The 15,847-nt window shown below is 61.9% G+C and overlaps 1 protein-coding gene across 2 annotated transcripts; it reads left to right on the top strand.

The window, feature by feature from the left end:
- Positions 1–5,689: 5,689 nt before the first annotated feature.
- On the top strand, positions 5,690–13,962 carry CST7 (cystatin F). Of its 2 annotated transcripts, none has more exons than XM_006173578.3 (4): positions 5,690–5,892; positions 11,968–12,140; positions 12,708–12,824; positions 13,494–13,962. In XM_006173578.3, the coding sequence occupies exons 1-4, from the start codon at positions 5,823–5,825 to the stop codon at positions 13,569–13,571; spliced, it is 438 nt and encodes a 145-aa protein (XP_006173640.1). In that variant the 5' UTR covers positions 5,690–5,822; the 3' UTR covers positions 13,572–13,962. The 2 variants fall into 2 exon arrangements, with proteins under 2 accessions (XP_006173640.1, XP_032317594.1); XM_032461703.1 differs by having other exon boundaries at positions 12,912–13,962.
- Positions 13,963–15,847: the final 1,885 nt, after the last annotated feature.

The following is a 15,847-nucleotide window of genomic DNA, read 5'->3' as shown; positions in this document are numbered from 1 at the left end:
TCCACACAAGGACTATGCAAACTAACAGCAGAAGGAAAGCCAGAGAAATGGGTTACCCACATCAGCGTGGAGCCCAGTGACCCAGCCGAGGGTCACAGACACCCAAGGGGAGGTACTCCTAGCGCCTAAGGGACCGTAATAAATGGGTCCTCCGAGGGGGACTGAGGCAGAGAAGCCGTCTCCCTACACTCAAATCAGCAAACGTCTTCTGAAACCAGGAGGAGGGCAAACCAGGGCCGTGGGGTGGGCGGTGGAGACCCAGCTGTTCTCCAAGGTCTACCTGGACCCCGGGAGCTTCGAAATGCTCACTCCCAGCCCCACATCCAGGCCCAAGGAATGGGGGTTCACGCAGGAACAGTCTGCGTTTTCACCAAGCTTGCGGGGCTGCTCTGATGAGCGTCCCTGAGAACCCAGAGCCCACCGGGAAGCTGCAGGAGACTGGAGGCAGGTGCTGTTGTCACCCTGCCCACATCGCAGTGCCTGTCGGGGACGATGTGCGGCTGGGGGGACACTGCAAGCACCGCCCCTGCCCTCAGCCCGCAGCCCAGCAGCTTCCTCATCCCCCAGGCCGGCTCTGAGACCCCTAGCTGCCCAGCGAGAACCTGCTCATCAGCCCACCATCAGGGGCTGTGTCCCGCCCCACTCCACCCATGGCCCCACCCACTCTCCACCACGGCCCCACCCACTCTCCACCCATGGCCCCACCCACTCTCCACCGCGGCCCCACCCACTCTCCACCCATGGCCCCACCCACTCTCCACCGCGGCCCCACCCACTCTCCACCCATGGCCCCACCCACTCTCCACCCATGGCCCCACCCACTCTCCACCCAGGCCCCACCCACTCTCCACCCTTGGCTCCACCCACGGCTCCCGGCCTGGAAATAAACGACGACCACCCAAAGAGAACAAGCAAAAGCTACTTATTGGGAGCTTCTGACAGCAAGGGGGCTCAGCCACCGTCCCCCGTCCCCGCGTAGCAGAGACGCACGCAGGCAGGGGAGTGGGAAACTCTACGACGGGAAAGGGAAGTTTCAGGCGGGCGAGGGCGCGGGAGGCGGGTGACCAGACGCGGGGCACGCAGGGCTTTCTTCGCTGGGTGATGCCAGGGCAGAATGGGGACAAAATTAGGGAAGCTGGAGGTTACTGACCCGGCCGGACCGTTGGGCTGATTGCGGCAGAGGCTGTGGTCTGTCTCCCTGGCGGAGCTGCAGGGTGTGGGCAGGGTGCCCTGGTCACACTGTCCACAAGAGCATGTGCCTCTCACCGGTAGCCTCCCCAGATGCCAAGCACTCCGACCCTTGTCTCAGGTCTGCTGGGTGGGGGAGCTGAGCTCAGCGCAAGACCCTCCCTGAGGAGGAGGGTGAAGGTAAGTGCCTGTAAGCCAGCTGAGCGGAGGCCCCTGGAGGCCCCCCCCAGCTCTCCGCATGCCTCCTTGCAGGCCACAGGGACACCCGTCTCCTCAGGTCCAGCAGCGGGCCTTCCTCTCCCCAACGCCCCCGGGGCCCACACATCAACGGCCCCAGAGAGGCCCACACCCGAAGCCTCAAACCTGTGACTGTGGTTCTTTTCAGGGGAAGGGAGGGGCTCTGCAGATGTGAAGAAGGACTGTGAGATTGGGCGGGGGGACCCTAGATGTAATCACATGAACCTTCAGAGCAGAGAACGGGACTTTGGTGAGAAAGGGGTGAAGACGGGTCAGGGAGGTGCCTCCCTGGCAGTCGAAAGCCCGTGTCCCCGTCCTGGGGCTTCTCTGCGCTCCGGCACTCCAGCATCCTGCCCTGCATCTCCCCTCCTTACCCTCTGGTCCCGGCCCCTCCAGGAGTTCCCGAGTCCCAGCTCCAGACCCTTGGGGGAGGGATGTCCCCGACACCCCTTGGATATAAAACCCAGTTGAAGGGAGTTTAGCCCATGGTGGGACCTCAGGGCACGTGGGCAACACAGGTGGACACAGAGTCCAAATCGGCATGGGGCCCTTGGCTCTCCCAATGCCAGGTCACAGGTCACACTGCTGCCACTGTCCTGCAGCATGAGGCCTAAATGGCTGCTGGGCGAGGGCCTGGATGATGGCTGCAGAGCCAAGTTCCCTGTCAACACCACCACTTGCTCCTCCAGCAAACCTTCCTAGGGTCGAGTGGGCCCAAGGATGACCCAGAGATTGAGGCTGAACCACCAGGGCCCCAAGCTGAGAGCCCCCATTCCTCAGAGAAGAATCACGAGTAAAGAGGGGCAACGCTGCCCTTCTGCCCACCTCACCAGGCCAGGGGCTGCCAGATTAGCACATCAAAATTCAGGGAATTTAATTGTTGGAGAATGAGTGATTTTAGTATAAGTATTTCCCATGCAAAATTTAGGATATACTTATTTAAAAATGTATTTGTTTTCTCTGAAATTCAGATTTACTGAGTGCCCTGTATTTTAACTGGCAACCTTAGGTAACGAGGTATCAGAGGCCAGACCAGGCCTTTATGGGAACTGGAAAGTTCAGCAGTGTTCTCCTTTAGCAAGAAGGCCACAGCACTCTGGGGGCTACACGTACAGTGGGATGGACAAACAGGAGACACCTGTCCTCCTCCAACCACAGAGCACAAGTCTTTCAAGTCACCTGCCCACCTCGTAACAAACTGAGCGGACGTGGGCCGATCGGAACGCACTCCAGCAGCTGCTATCAGTCCCTGCTGAACTGCTGGGCTGCAGGGCCCCTGTGCGTACTGCCAGGCCCGGGCCCCGGCCCTGCCCAGCACCGCGGCTGCAGGGTGAAGTCAGGGAGACAGGTCCCCTCCAGAGAGGTTCACACCTCAAATCCCTCTGGACCCACGTGAGGCAGGTAACTTCCAAAGGCGCTCACGACAACACGTCCCCCACGCGCCCTGCTTACGGGGGCGCGGGCGTGCTGGGGGGGGGGGTCTGCTCTACTCCCCTCCCCCTCCTTTGAATCTAGGAAGGTCGGCTGTTACGGCAGAAGCACCAAGTGACTGTGAAAGCTGACTCGTACACGGGGCTGGCTGCCTGGATTCTGGGGACACTCACTGTTAGAACCCGGCCATTACACCGACAGCCCCAGGGAGCCTGCCAACAACCAGGTGATCCCAGGCCCCAGCCTGAGGGTCCTCCCAGGGACATCCCAGACCTCGAGGACAGCGGTGTCCACACGAGCCCCGAGATCCACCGGGACGCGCCCCCACCCGCCCCCACCTCAGGCTGAGAACTGCGTTTCCCTAGAGGGGCCAAGGGCGACTCGAGCAGGGGTCCCAGAGCTGAGGTGAAGTCCCCCGTCATGGCCCTGCTCGTTTCTTGGGTCACAGCGCCACCGTGTGGACAAGGTTCTGCGGGTCGCCCGCTGCTCTTCACAGAGACAGGTCCAGACGACGAAGTGTAGCCCGATGACCATGCAGCCTTGAGAAAATGAAGAACGAGCAGGACACAGAGGTGTCACAAGCCTGTCAGAGAGTCCTCCCCGGGGACAAGCGGCTTTGTGTTCATTCCGTACAGCATTTAGGTGCGCGAAAGTCACACCCCCTAGACCCTTCCCTCAGGCGCCTCTCAACTGCCCTGCAAGGCTCTGTGACACTTCTGCTCACAGTCACGCCCGGTGCCATGCCAGCAGGCTTGGGCCACCATCAGAGACCCCGTGGCAGAGCTGGCGCCTGCGGGCTGGCCGGGAGGGTAGGGAGCCCCAGGCAGCCCCAGGCTCAGGCCCTGCACCAAGGCGGCGACATGGGTGCAGGACAGGGGCCGGGGCCTCACCGCCCACCTGGCTCTGCAGAACCTCCCACAGTCTCTCACCCCATTGTGCTTCAGTTTCCTCGACTATCAAATGACGGTGCAGGACAGCTGAGAAAAGGGCCCGGGAGGGACAGAGGGTGCTGTCAACATGCCCTCGCACCACCACCACCTCTGTGATCAGAGCTAATGAGCAGCCTCTGCTGGCGGAGCCCCGGGCTCCCAGCCCAGATGGAGGGACGGGGCAGGAAGCTTGGGACTTGGCAGGATCAGGACAGCTTGGGTGTCCCATTCGCTCCTCAGCCGAGTGGCCGGGTGGCTGGGGAAGGACAGCCGAGAGACCGGACGGTCTGGCCACCAGCAGTGGGCACACCCTGGAGGCCAGGAGGACGTCATGGGTTCCAGTGACCTTCCAGGCCGAGACAGTTAACCCTGGAGGCAAAAAGGCCTCCTGGGGGGCTTGTGAAACTGACTCCTGGGCCCCCCTCAGAGTCGGATCCGAGGTCTGGGGGAGAACCCGAGACTGCTTATCCATCAGGCTCCCAGGGAGTGCTGACCCTCTGGCCTGGGGACCGCCCTTCAAGCAGGAGGCGGGGGCAGGAAGAGTGAGTCAGGAACAGACCAGCAAATGAATGAGCGGGACTCAGGACAGAGCCCACGACCCCCCAGCAGTCAGGCCACAGACGGGGCAGAAACAGTGCACGTAACAGGCTCGCACACGGTAACACACGCAGACACTGATGCATGAACACGCAGACACAAGCCACACACACTTACACACAGAGACAGGCCCAGGCACACGCATTCTCCAGAGAACCGGAACCAGAACCAGCAGGTGCCGGGCGGGGAGCAGGGGCAGTGGTGTGAAGAGATTTAATTTACTACAAGGAGCTGAGGCTGGCAGGTCCAGACGCAGGCCAGCCAGGGGCGCAAGCTCCGAGTCGAGTCTGAAGCTGGGGGAGACTGGCCCCCGGGCTGGAAGGCAGTCAGGCAGCGACAGGGCTCTTCCTCCTCTTCTTCCTTCAGCACTGTTCAGGCCATCCACTGATCGGATGCGGCCCACCACACCAGGAGGGCCAAGTGCCTTAGTCCGTCTCCAGGCTCAGATACTGATCTACCCCAGAAACACTCTCATGGACCCACACAGAGCCATGTTTGACCAAATGTCTGGGCACCCCCCCGCCACAAGCACACGTACAGCCCCGGGGACCAGTAACATTGCTCTCACCCCAGCTCCTTCCCCACCCTGGGCCTTTGCTGGTCCACAGAGGACAGGGCACAGACCCATACCCGCTCTGAGACCCACGCGGTGCTTCTGAAAGTGAGAACAACCCGCAGCACTGAGGACAGGCAGCAGTGACCACCCGCCCCTGAGGTACCGTGGGGTCAAGGCCCTGAGCACAGGGCAGCCCGCTCCCCGGGCGTGCTCGGTGTGAAGCCCCCAGATCCTCAGCACAAGCCCATCTGGGGAACTGAGGCTTGGGGCCCTCACTAAGGTCACCCAAGAGCTTAGAGGCAGTGCTCCAGACCCCCTCCTCACCACTGGCGGGGCACATGGACCACGCCGGGCAGGGCGCCGGGACCCTGAGCCAAAGGTGGGAGGTGGCCCATCACCCCTCCGCAAACCCTGGCCCCCTCTGGCTCCAGGCCCCGTGATGGCCAGCCCCTGCATCCCAGTCCGCACTTGGTTTTCCTGACACTTTCAGGGAGAGTGGCCCAGTCACACCAGCAGGACAGTCCCCTGCAGGGGCCACTCAGGTCCCAGAACCTGGTCCTGGGGAGGAGGAACCCCAAGCGGTTGTGCTTCTGAAAACGCCTGCTCACTTGGTTTGCTGCAAGGTCTCTCCCACGAGCCTCGAGGGCAGAAGTCGCAGAGGCTTTGCTCACAGCTCTCACCAACGCCTGCAGACAATCTCCCATCTGGAAACTTTCACAAAGGAAGCGGTTGAGTTTACAGCTGGCAGATGTGGAGGTGAAGCTTCTGGCCAAAAGGACTCAGCAAGAAACCGCCATCCCCGCCCCCGGCAGGCGGTTCGCGGGGCGGGGCTCCCCCACCACCTCGCTGCCGGCGCCCCTGCCCAGACGGCCCTGAGCACAGCCATGTGTCCAGCCTGGGTGCTGCTGACCGTCTGCAGCCTGGTCCTGGGCACCACGGGGGGCCCTTCTCAAGGTAAGAGGAAGAGGGGGGTCTCCCTGCCACATGGGGTGCTGAGCTTATTCCCCGACCCCACCTGTGTTCCCAAGTCACATTCCAGGGGACCAGACAGTGGCTGCCTTTGTGGGGAGCACCATTCAGAGGTGGGGGTCTGGACCACCTGGGACCGGGGCAGCATCTGTCCCCGCGCTCCTGAGGTCTGCAGGTGGTCCCCACGGCTCCCTGCGGGGACAGCGTGCAGGGTAGCGGTCGGGCGATTTCCATCTGATGGCGCATCCTTCCTGCCTCCAATGCTGTGCTATCACTTGGCTGGAAGGACCCTAAGCCTTCGTCTTTCCTGCCATGGGGAAGGGGAAGAGGGGAGCCGCTGCCTGTGGGCCAGGTAACTGTGGCACAGAGACATTAGGTGATTTGCCCAGGTCACAGAGCCCACGAGCACCTGCCCCCACGCACACCAGGAAGCTGGTGCCCAGGGCCAAAGTGACCAGCGGGCAGGGACAGCCCCCAGACTGTAGCTGGCTTCTGCCCTCCTCCCTCTTTGAAGGGGGCTTGAGCCGGGCCACAGGTGACCGGCGTCCGGGCAGGACACCATCACCAACCCACTCTCGCACCTGCCTCCCCTGCCGCAGCCCCTCTGGCTGGCCCAAGCCCCCCAACCTGGTTGGACCTACTCTGGACGGCAAAGCCCAGATGGACAAGGGTCCAGAGTCCACACCCCATGTGGGGGCCTTGGGACCTGGAGCCTGCCCAAGCTGCCTTCTTACCACCCGAGAAGCGGGTAAATCACGGCACCCCTGGGCCCTGGAGAGGCTGCCTGTGATGGCCCTCGGATGGCAACCCTGCCGTCCACTGTGCCGTCCACCCGCATCCCCATGCTGGGCCTCTGCTGGCCGGCGGCTCCCATGCCACAGGGACCCTTTCTGTGGCTCCTCTGTGTGACAGGTGTCAGCCCCAGCAAGGGCCCTGGGCCCTTGTCCGTAGAGAGGCTTGGAGGCCCTGTCTGGTGGTCTAGCAGGGGCAGGAGCTCAGCCCCAGATCCCAGTCTCCTGAGAACAGGTTCCAGAGCCTTCCACAGGGGGAGGTGTTGCTCCTGGGCACCTGGCCTCCCCCACCTCGGTGCTGAACAGCACTGACCCCAGCACAGAGCCCCGCAGCCTCCCTGCCGAGCCCCTCAGACCCGGGAAGTTGCTGCGTCGATTTCTTCACCCCCAGCCTTCCGTTGAAAAGGGAAAGAAAGCCCTTCTTTCTCAACCTGACTGCCATCTCTCGCAGGAAGCCCCCGGCCGAGCTCGCAGTGGCCCATCTTCCCACCATGGCCGCCTGGGCAGGGCCTGGGGCCGGGGCGGGAGCGAGAAGTGCCCAGAGACCACCCCCAGTGAGGGAGGTCCACGAGGGGGCCACCGACCCACTGTCTGCATTTAGAGATTTCTTTGTTCCGGGGGTGCACTGGTTTGCCCTCAGCCATGGTGCACATCTCATATTTGGTGACGGCACCACGGCACACCCGTCATCAACCAGACCTTCCCGTGGACGGTCTCGTGCATTTTCACCACCTCCCTGTGGGGTCGGGGCCACTGTCACCCCCGTGTACAGATAAGGACATGGAGGCTCAGAGAGGTGAAGCAGCTTCCCCAAGACTGCACAGCCTTTGAGAGGCAGAGCTGGGATTCAGACTCTGGACGCATCACAGTGGGTTAAGGCTGGGACTGACCGGCACCCTGTTTGTGCCAGTGGACATGTGTCCTCAAAACAACGAGCTACTCATTACTCAGATGGAGTTAAGGGCAAGAACCAGCTCACTGAGTTCTGGTGTCGCGTGAGGGGCGGGGCTCAGGGGAGGCTCTGGGTGGGCAGGGGACCCCAGCACCCCAGGCCCTGGGCACAGCCCTCCTACTGTGAGCTCAGGACACCGCCCACTCAAGGGCCCTGTGATGCTGGCGGGGCAGCAGCCCCCCGAGGAATGCACCCGGGGACACAGGGAGGGTCTCCGGCAGGGAAGCACCCTGGTTCCCTCCTCGGGGCCCCCCCACCTCCCTGGGCACACCTAGAACGCTCCTGAAACAGGAAGAGGCCGAGCAGCCCCTTCCCCGCCCCCGCCACACCAGGAACTCCCCCAAGGGGAGCTCATCAGGTCTCGGGGGCGGGGGCGGGGCAGGACTCTCCAAAGGGCTCGGCCCCTCCGGGCTTCAGTGCGCCGAGGCAGGGCCCGCGCCCCAGGCGGGGCATGAGTCCCACGTGCCTTAGTTTTTCAGAAAAGCAAATTGAGGCACATTTACCAAAAACCCTCACTACCAGCTGCTCTTTGTCAGGAAGTAGCTGTCCACAGCGCTTCTGGGACGTGAGCTGCACACCTGGTGGTAATTCCAGGGCAGGCTAAATCCTCTTTGACCTGCAGACACAGGCACCTCTGGCTGCAGCTCTCACTGCTCTGACCTTGTCCCCGAGGTTCTGACTGTGCCCCCAAGCTCTGGCATCAACCTGCTCAACCATGGACCCGGTCTGATCGACAGTGTCTCTGGGAAGCGCCCACACACCAGTGGAGGGTCAGTGCCCACCCGGGGAGGGCGAGCAGAGCCTGGCACACCGACGTCCGACGTCCGTGGGGCCAGAGTCAGTTCTGAAGGAGGGGGTGTGGGGCGGGACAGGACAGGAGCTGGGGGAGGAACCACCGTGATTTACATGGAAAGTTACACTTTTCAGCAAGAAACAGCAGAATGCTTCCTTAAGCTTTGCTTCCCATCCTGATCACCAGGGAGACGAGAGACTCCTTGACTCCCTTGAGTCGGGACTGGGAACTGGGGGTGATCTCACTGGGGCCAGGTGCAGCCCAGGGGCCTGCGGAGTCCCCAGGTGTGCTGGTTCCTGCAGCAAGACCAAGCTGTTCCAGGGCCGGTGGGAAGCATCTGCCAAAGGCTGGTCCCATGCTGTCGCCCTGGGGCTAGCTCCACCTGCTTGATGTTTGAGACTGTAATGTCCCTGCCCCAGGGAGAGTCTACCAGCCCTGGGAAAGCTGGGCCTCTGCCCTGCACACTGTTCCCGGGTAGGGTGCAACATACCCCCTTCAGCGCCGCTGTCACCCTAATCTCCCCAAGTCCCAGCCCCCATCTCTTGCGGTCTGAGTCATTTTTTTCAAGACCAGCCTTCCTGGCTCAGCCTGTCCCACCCTGTGGGGGTCCGCCCACCCCTCTCTTCCTGCGCCTTTCTGGGCCACAGTCCCCACCCCCCATCATGCAGGGGAAGGTGGGGAGTCCCACTCATTTGAAAAGTCCACTTCTCTGAGCTGCCCGGCCCCCCTGGACGCCAGCGTTGTGTGACGCAGAAGAATTTTCTGTTCCTCCTGACCAGGCCACCACCAGCCACAGTGTGAGTCACGACCCCCCCTCACCCCCGCACCCAGCCTCCAGCTAGGGGATGTCAGATTTGCCCTCCCCACACCCTGCCCACTTCCGCGCTTTCTAACTAGTCCCCACCCCAGCGTCCCTCCTCCTGCTAGGTTAGTGTCACTGTCACAGTCCTCCCCTCCTGGACTGTGCCCCAGCCCGCCCACGACTCTGAGCACATGGCATCACCCACAGCACCACCACCGAGAAGTACTTCTTGAATGAGATAAAAAGATTAGGTCCTTAGAGCCTGTCAAACCTGGGTTAACCCACCCCTTGGAGGCCTCAGCTCCTCCCTGGAGAAGGGGGGCACGCGGCTCCCACAGACGTGGGAGAAGAGCCCCCAGACCTCCGCCTCGGGTTGGGGTGCGGGCTCCCTGGCTGCGCCTCGGGCCCTGGGCCGTCTGTCTTCCTCCAGGAGGAGACCCTCTTTGCTGGCTCTGCACCAGCCCTTCCCTGTTGACGTCTTCTGAAGGGTCACCCTGAAAACAGGTTTGACTTTTCAACAGTAAATTAAAAATGGGGTTTTAGTTTGTTTAGACAACTGTGCTGGTGAAACCTTACTGAACTGAAGCCTACATTTTAGGAAACGTAGTTAAAACTAAACCAACCTCAGTGATCTCAGAACCTCGCGCAACTGTACAAACATCACGTAGGAACTGAGGTCACGCGTCTGAAGGGACACTCGTCAGAGGCTCGGCCTCAGCTAGTTTCACTTCGTTAATATAATCCCGTTCAAGCCCACCGAGGCAAACTGCATACACAGGTAGCATCTGAAACGCAGGTGTCAGCGGCTCCCTCAGACCCCGACAGCAAGTTCTACTGGTTTTGTTATACTCTTCTGTATTTCTCAAACTTCCTACCAAACAGATAAGCCTACAATCAGAGAAGGCAATATATGTAATTCGTACAAAGACAGCCAGCTGTGGACAGCGACCCCCGGGGGGCGAGGGGACCGTCCGAGGGCACAGCCGCCCGAGCCTCGGCCCCTGGGAGGCGGCTCTCAGTCTGCTGCTCAGACCACCTGATGGGCAGGTTCAAGCTGTTTTCCAGGAAGCTGCAGCTGAAAACCACACTGGACTTCCTGTCAACGGCAGACCTGAGCCAGCGCCCGCCCAGCACGGCCCAGCGGATGGGGATGTCACTCGAGGGCCAGACGGCTGCAAAGGAGTCTCAGAGATGCTGCCCACGGCCTCGTGGGGCCAGCACTCTGGGACAGCACAGCCAGCAACGGCGGCACCTGCTGGGGCGCTCTCGCAGGGGACGGGCCTGCCCAGCTGCCCCGACCCCGGGACCCAGCTGGGCCACCCACCAGGAGGTGCCCCGCGAGGGCAGGCAGCACCAGCCCCCTTTGGGAAGAGGCTGACCTGGGGCCCCCAGGGTCTCAGGTCCATGCAGATCCAACCCAGACACAGACCCGGCCACACTCCCTCTGCCCACTCCCAGCGCCCCTCTGCCGCTCCACCCACGTGGAGAGGAGACCCTCAGGCGGGCTGCACATGGTGCGCTGGGCGGGGGTTCTGTGTGCCGCCCTCGTGTCAGACATCCATTTCTGAGAAGGGCTTCGTGGGTGGACATGGCCTCCTCCAGGACCCTCGCTCAGATGAGCTGATGGGCTCAGACACCCTGGCAAGACCTTCCGCTGGGCTGGGCTGGGGGTGTTGCTCCCCCCACCGTGACCCGTGAGCCAGGCGGCCCCCGGGGACACATGCCAGCTGCCTGACCAACCCCAGCTGGAGCCCGCGGACTGTCCGTGTCACCAACCCTGCGCCCAGGCTCCCGGCCTGGCCAGCCCACTGGCCCTCATCCCCACCCCAAGCTTAAAGTTCAGGCCCTCCTCTCCGCCCATCAGCCCCACACTGGGGCTCCTTGTCCCCCACGGGACGCCCCAGATCAACCCGAGAAAGGCTTCTACTCAAGCCGCTTCACCCTGTTGAACACACACGCTGTTCTCAACCCAAAAGTTGAGATTTCCTCACAGCCAGGGACCCCATGTCTCCCCGGACGGCAGCAGTCCACCCCAGAGCCTCAGCCCCACCCATCCCTCCCCACGTCCTGCTCCACTCGGTCAGTGACAGAAAACAGCTGAACTGGCCTCCTGCCGGGGACAAGCCAGCCCCGGTCACCACTGCAAGAGAGTATTTCAGTAAAACCTGGGGAAGTCTTAGTAAAGAGAAGTCATCTGCAAGCCAAAAACCCTCTTCCCTTCCTCCCGCCCCCACAATTTTAGATCTCTCCTCAAACTTTATTATGTTAATACACGAGTGGTCCACGACTGCTGCAGGAAAACTGAGAATCAGAAGCCTGACGTCAAGTCACCCGAGCGCCCAGAACAAAAGTCCCCGCCCACCTGTGGCCCACACGCCTGGGGGCACTGCCCCGCGGCCACCTGCTGGGGACGAGCTGAGGGGCCAGAGCCAAAGGGTGGCCTTGAAGGCTGGGTGGAGGGGCCCTCTGAAGACCGAGGGCCCCCCCCCCCCCCCGCAGGCTCATCCTGGTCCCGGGGGCATGTCCAGGTTTCTCGAACCGCGGGAAGTAACCGGGTCCTGGGAGGGGCCGTGTGGGCCCACACTGCACCGCCCACCACACCGGCCCTCGGCTCTGAGCGCGGAGCCAACACGGGGGCGCACGGCGGACACCCTGGGGTGCAGGGCAGACGGTCGGGGGCCACGCTCCTAGCAACGCTTTCATCTGCCTGCTTCTCTTCCAGACTCTTGTTCCCAGGTCCTTCACTCAGGCGTGAAGCCAGGGTTCCCCAAGACCATCAAGACCGACAACCCAGACGTCCTCAGGGCGGCCCGACACAGCGCCGAGAGGTTCAACAACTGCTCCAACGACGTCTTCCTGTTCAAGGAGTCGCGCGTCCGCAGAGCCCTCGTCCAGGTGGGTCTGGGCTCCCCGCCTGCAGCTGCCCTTCCCCTGCACGGGGTCACACCCTGCAGGGTCCCCAGGCTCCTCAGCGACCCTGTACAGGCAGCTCAGCCCTCCCCTCCCAGGAGGGCCCCCAGGGCAGCCAGGCCAGGCTCATCCTCGGTCCCGAGCACACATGTCAGCAAGGGCCCAGGACAGTGACGGGACAGTCACCCGCTGAAAGCAGGGCCCAGGGCAGCCGGTCAGCGAGCTCCGCGCTCACTCACTGGGGCGCTGGTGTCAGGTGGGTACAGGGGGCCGCTCCACGGGCTGACTCAGGACAACGGTCGCCCTGGGTCATGAGATGCAGGGTGACGTCCTCATCTTTATTCTCCTCGGGGACCGCAAGCGGAGAGCAGGATGCAGTCACCGTCATAGTGGGCATTCTGTGCAGTGGAGCGGCCAGCATCAGGTTCCAGGGGCCCAGACTCCGGTCTTCGCTCCCTACCTCCCCCCCCTCCCCGTCTCAGGCCACGTCCTGCTGCTGGAGGAGCTGCGGCCCTCCGTCCTGGACCTGGTGACCCGGCTCTGTCCCCTCAGGTAGTGAAAGGCCTGAAGTTCATGCTGGACGTGGACATTGGGAGAACCACCTGCAAGAAGACTGGGCGCCCGAGCCTGGATGACTGCGACTTCCAGACCAACCGCACCCTGCAGCGGGTAAGAGGGGTCTCGCCTCCTGGCACGCAGGCCCCCACCCACCCCCACAGCCTCGGGCGTCACCCTCAGCACTTCTCTGCCCCCCAGGTTCCCAATCTCACCCCAGGCAGCAGCCCCACGGGAGAGCAGGGAGGCGGCAGCCCCCCAGGCCTCCCCAGGCGACCCCCACAGCTCCCAAAGGCACACCTACAGGCAGTAAGCGCTGCGGGCTTGGGGCAGGGGAGAGCTTTCACGCAATTCAGAAGTCACAGCGGGGAGGGCGCAGCTCAGCGGCAGAGCGCGTGCTTAGCACGCACAAGGTCCTGGGTTCACTCCCTCCAAGAATAAATAAACCTGACTACCTCCCCCACAAAAAAAAAGGTTTTTATTAAAAAAAAATTAAATACACACACCTAAGGAGAGCAAATGTGGCAAAATTTGGTTAACTTGTAAATATGGATGTTGAATATATATTCTTGAATTATGACTTCAGTGTTTCTGTAGGTTTAAAATTTTTCGAAACGGAGCAGAGAGAGAACTGCTCAGTAAAGAAAACACGTGCACACCCACATGCATGAGCACACCCACACGCATGCGCAAACAGCCTCAGCAGCCGCGCTGGGCGCCCACTTCTGCGGCGGGGGTGGGGCGGCCTCCAGGAAGGAGGACCCTCAGGCCCCCTTGTTCCAGGCTCTCAGCTGCTACTCGGAAGTCTGGGTGGTCCCCTGGCTCCAGAGCTTCCAGGTGCCCATCCTCCGCTGTCACTGACCGCAGCCCCGGCCCCTGGCTCCCTTCCTGCCATCACCGCCTGGTCATCAGAACTCCAAAACAGCACCTCTCAGACGGCAGCGTGGGGGCCCACGACAGAACCATGTCACCACCCGCAGCCGGACTGAACATTCCACACGTGCTTCTAAACTTAACTAGTCTTCCCAACGCTGCCCACCTGGATTCAGGGCGAGTCCTCCGATGGGCATTACGTGGGTCCTGGACCCTGAATGCCCCGTGGCCCCAGGCTGCCAATGAAAGCCTGGAGCCACCCTTCTGTCTGAATAATCCATTGCTCCAGCACCAGGCGGGGGACAGGCCAGCTCCTGCGCACCATGGCCTCTTGGGGCGAATAGTTACGAGTGGTAAACATGAATAAAGAACTGACCACACAAAGCAATGCCTCTGCCAGACCTGCTCTGGGAGAACGGGGAAGCAGATGCGCATCGGGAGGCCCCTTTCCTCCACAGAGCTCTCCGAGGCTCTTCCATGCTACAACCAGAGCCCCAGAGACAGCTCCTCGCCTGGGAGGAGCTTGCCCTCCAGCTGTGTAGTCCTGGGTGGGGGCCGCCCAAGGCTCGGCCCCTGTGCAGCTGTGCTTGGACAGGTGGGGAGGGGACAGAGTCGGAGACCCTGCGGCCCACCAGGGAGAGGGGAGAAGGCTGGGGCGGGGCACAGGGAGACGCTGTGGGCTAGGTGGCAGGCTGGGCCACCCAGGAAGGTGACCAGACGTCTGAGCCAGTGAGGCCGGAGCGTCCTCTTCAAACCATAGAAGAGCACAAAGGGCACTGTCACCTTTAGGAAAATGACTCGCTAAATTACAAGAAACAAGAAGCATGCATTCAACACGTACGGTGATTCAACACACTGTCATAAATGTGACGGGTGAAAGCAAGGGACTGCACCCCCATCTAACTCACCACCCCTGGGGAAACAGAAAGCTAGGGCCCAGGGTTCTAAGATGACCAAAAGGAAGAAACGCTTCAGGTCTCAAACTGACCAAAATCAATCAGAGTTCAGAATTCCAACAGCCTGCCCTGAGCTTCCCCCCGCCAGGAGGCCCCCCACACGCCGCCCCCCAACCGTGCAGATTCGGGGTTCAGCTCTGGGCCCCCATTCCAGCATGCAGCCCCCCAGGTTGCAGATGGGCCAGGCTGAGGAACGGCCACCGCCTGGGGGACCTACAAGGCCTCCGCCACACTGCTGCCTGGCCACCCGGAAGTCTGACCCCAGGCTGGGCGGCGGCCACCCAGTCTCCGCACCCCAGCACCCCCAGCAGCCTCGCCGTGCGCCGGCTGTGCCCCCAGGCAGGTCCCTCCACAGCCTCATCTCCCCCACAAGATGCAGCTGCAACCTTATGTCAAAAAAAGGTCAGAGTACGTGACAGCTGTTCAAGTCTGCAGAGGGCCCTGCAAGTCTCCAGGCAGGCCCTCCGTCCTAGAAAAGGCAGCACTGAGTCCTGTTGGCGTTTCTGGAACAGGTGGTGAGGAAGCACACAGTGAATGAGCCGTGTGATGTAGTTTTCAGAGCACGTGAGGGATTCACATTAGAGAGAGTCTGTCTTCTTTCCAACAAGTGCCTGTGGCGCACGCAAGCCTATGGAGGCTGCATTCTGTACCTCACTGCAGCGAACGCCAGGTAAGACACAGGAAATGACACTTTGAGACAGAAAGTCAACATCTGAGTCAAAAAAAGACGCCTTTGCTGGAAACTGTGAAAAGCTACCAGCTCCTCTGCACTGAGAGCAAAGCCCTCAGTTCCCAACCAAGAAGGAACCCGGGTGGGCACACCTGGGGTGCGTGTCTACCGAAGAACGATCGGGTTCACTGACTATCCCGCACACTCACTAGATACCCGTGGCGCACCGCTTCCCGTGAAAAAGCATTTCCCATGAAATGACATAACGCCAAGTCGCCACCAGACAGGGCACGGGCCAGCCTGACTCTGCTCCACACTGCTGAAAGGCCGGCCTGAGCCGGCGACCTGGGATGCGCCCCAGCAGATCCCGACTCTTCCACGGCAGGGGTGGGGGGCTGTGCGTGTCGGCCCCACCACGGCTGTCAGCCTCCCTGACCTGCAGCATCAGCTACCAACAGTAGCGTCTATTTGAGTTACAGAGGCAACTGCAGAGACACAAGCCCTGGCGCCTTCTCACGAACACCCAGGAAAGGAAGGAGCACCGAGCCCCACTGTGCAGGCCGGAGAACAGGAGAGGCAGCCGCCGTGGGGGGGCCGCACAGACCTAAACCAGATCCCAGCGGGACAGCCGCTCCACG

Source organism: Camelus ferus, chromosome 19, assembly GCF_009834535.1.
Source record: "Camelus ferus isolate YT-003-E chromosome 19, BCGSAC_Cfer_1.0, whole genome shotgun sequence".
NCBI lineage: Eukaryota > Metazoa > Chordata > Mammalia > Artiodactyla > Camelidae > Camelus > Camelus ferus.
The sequence above is the reverse complement of the archived record's forward strand: the minus strand, read 5'-3'. Positions and strand labels throughout refer to the sequence as shown.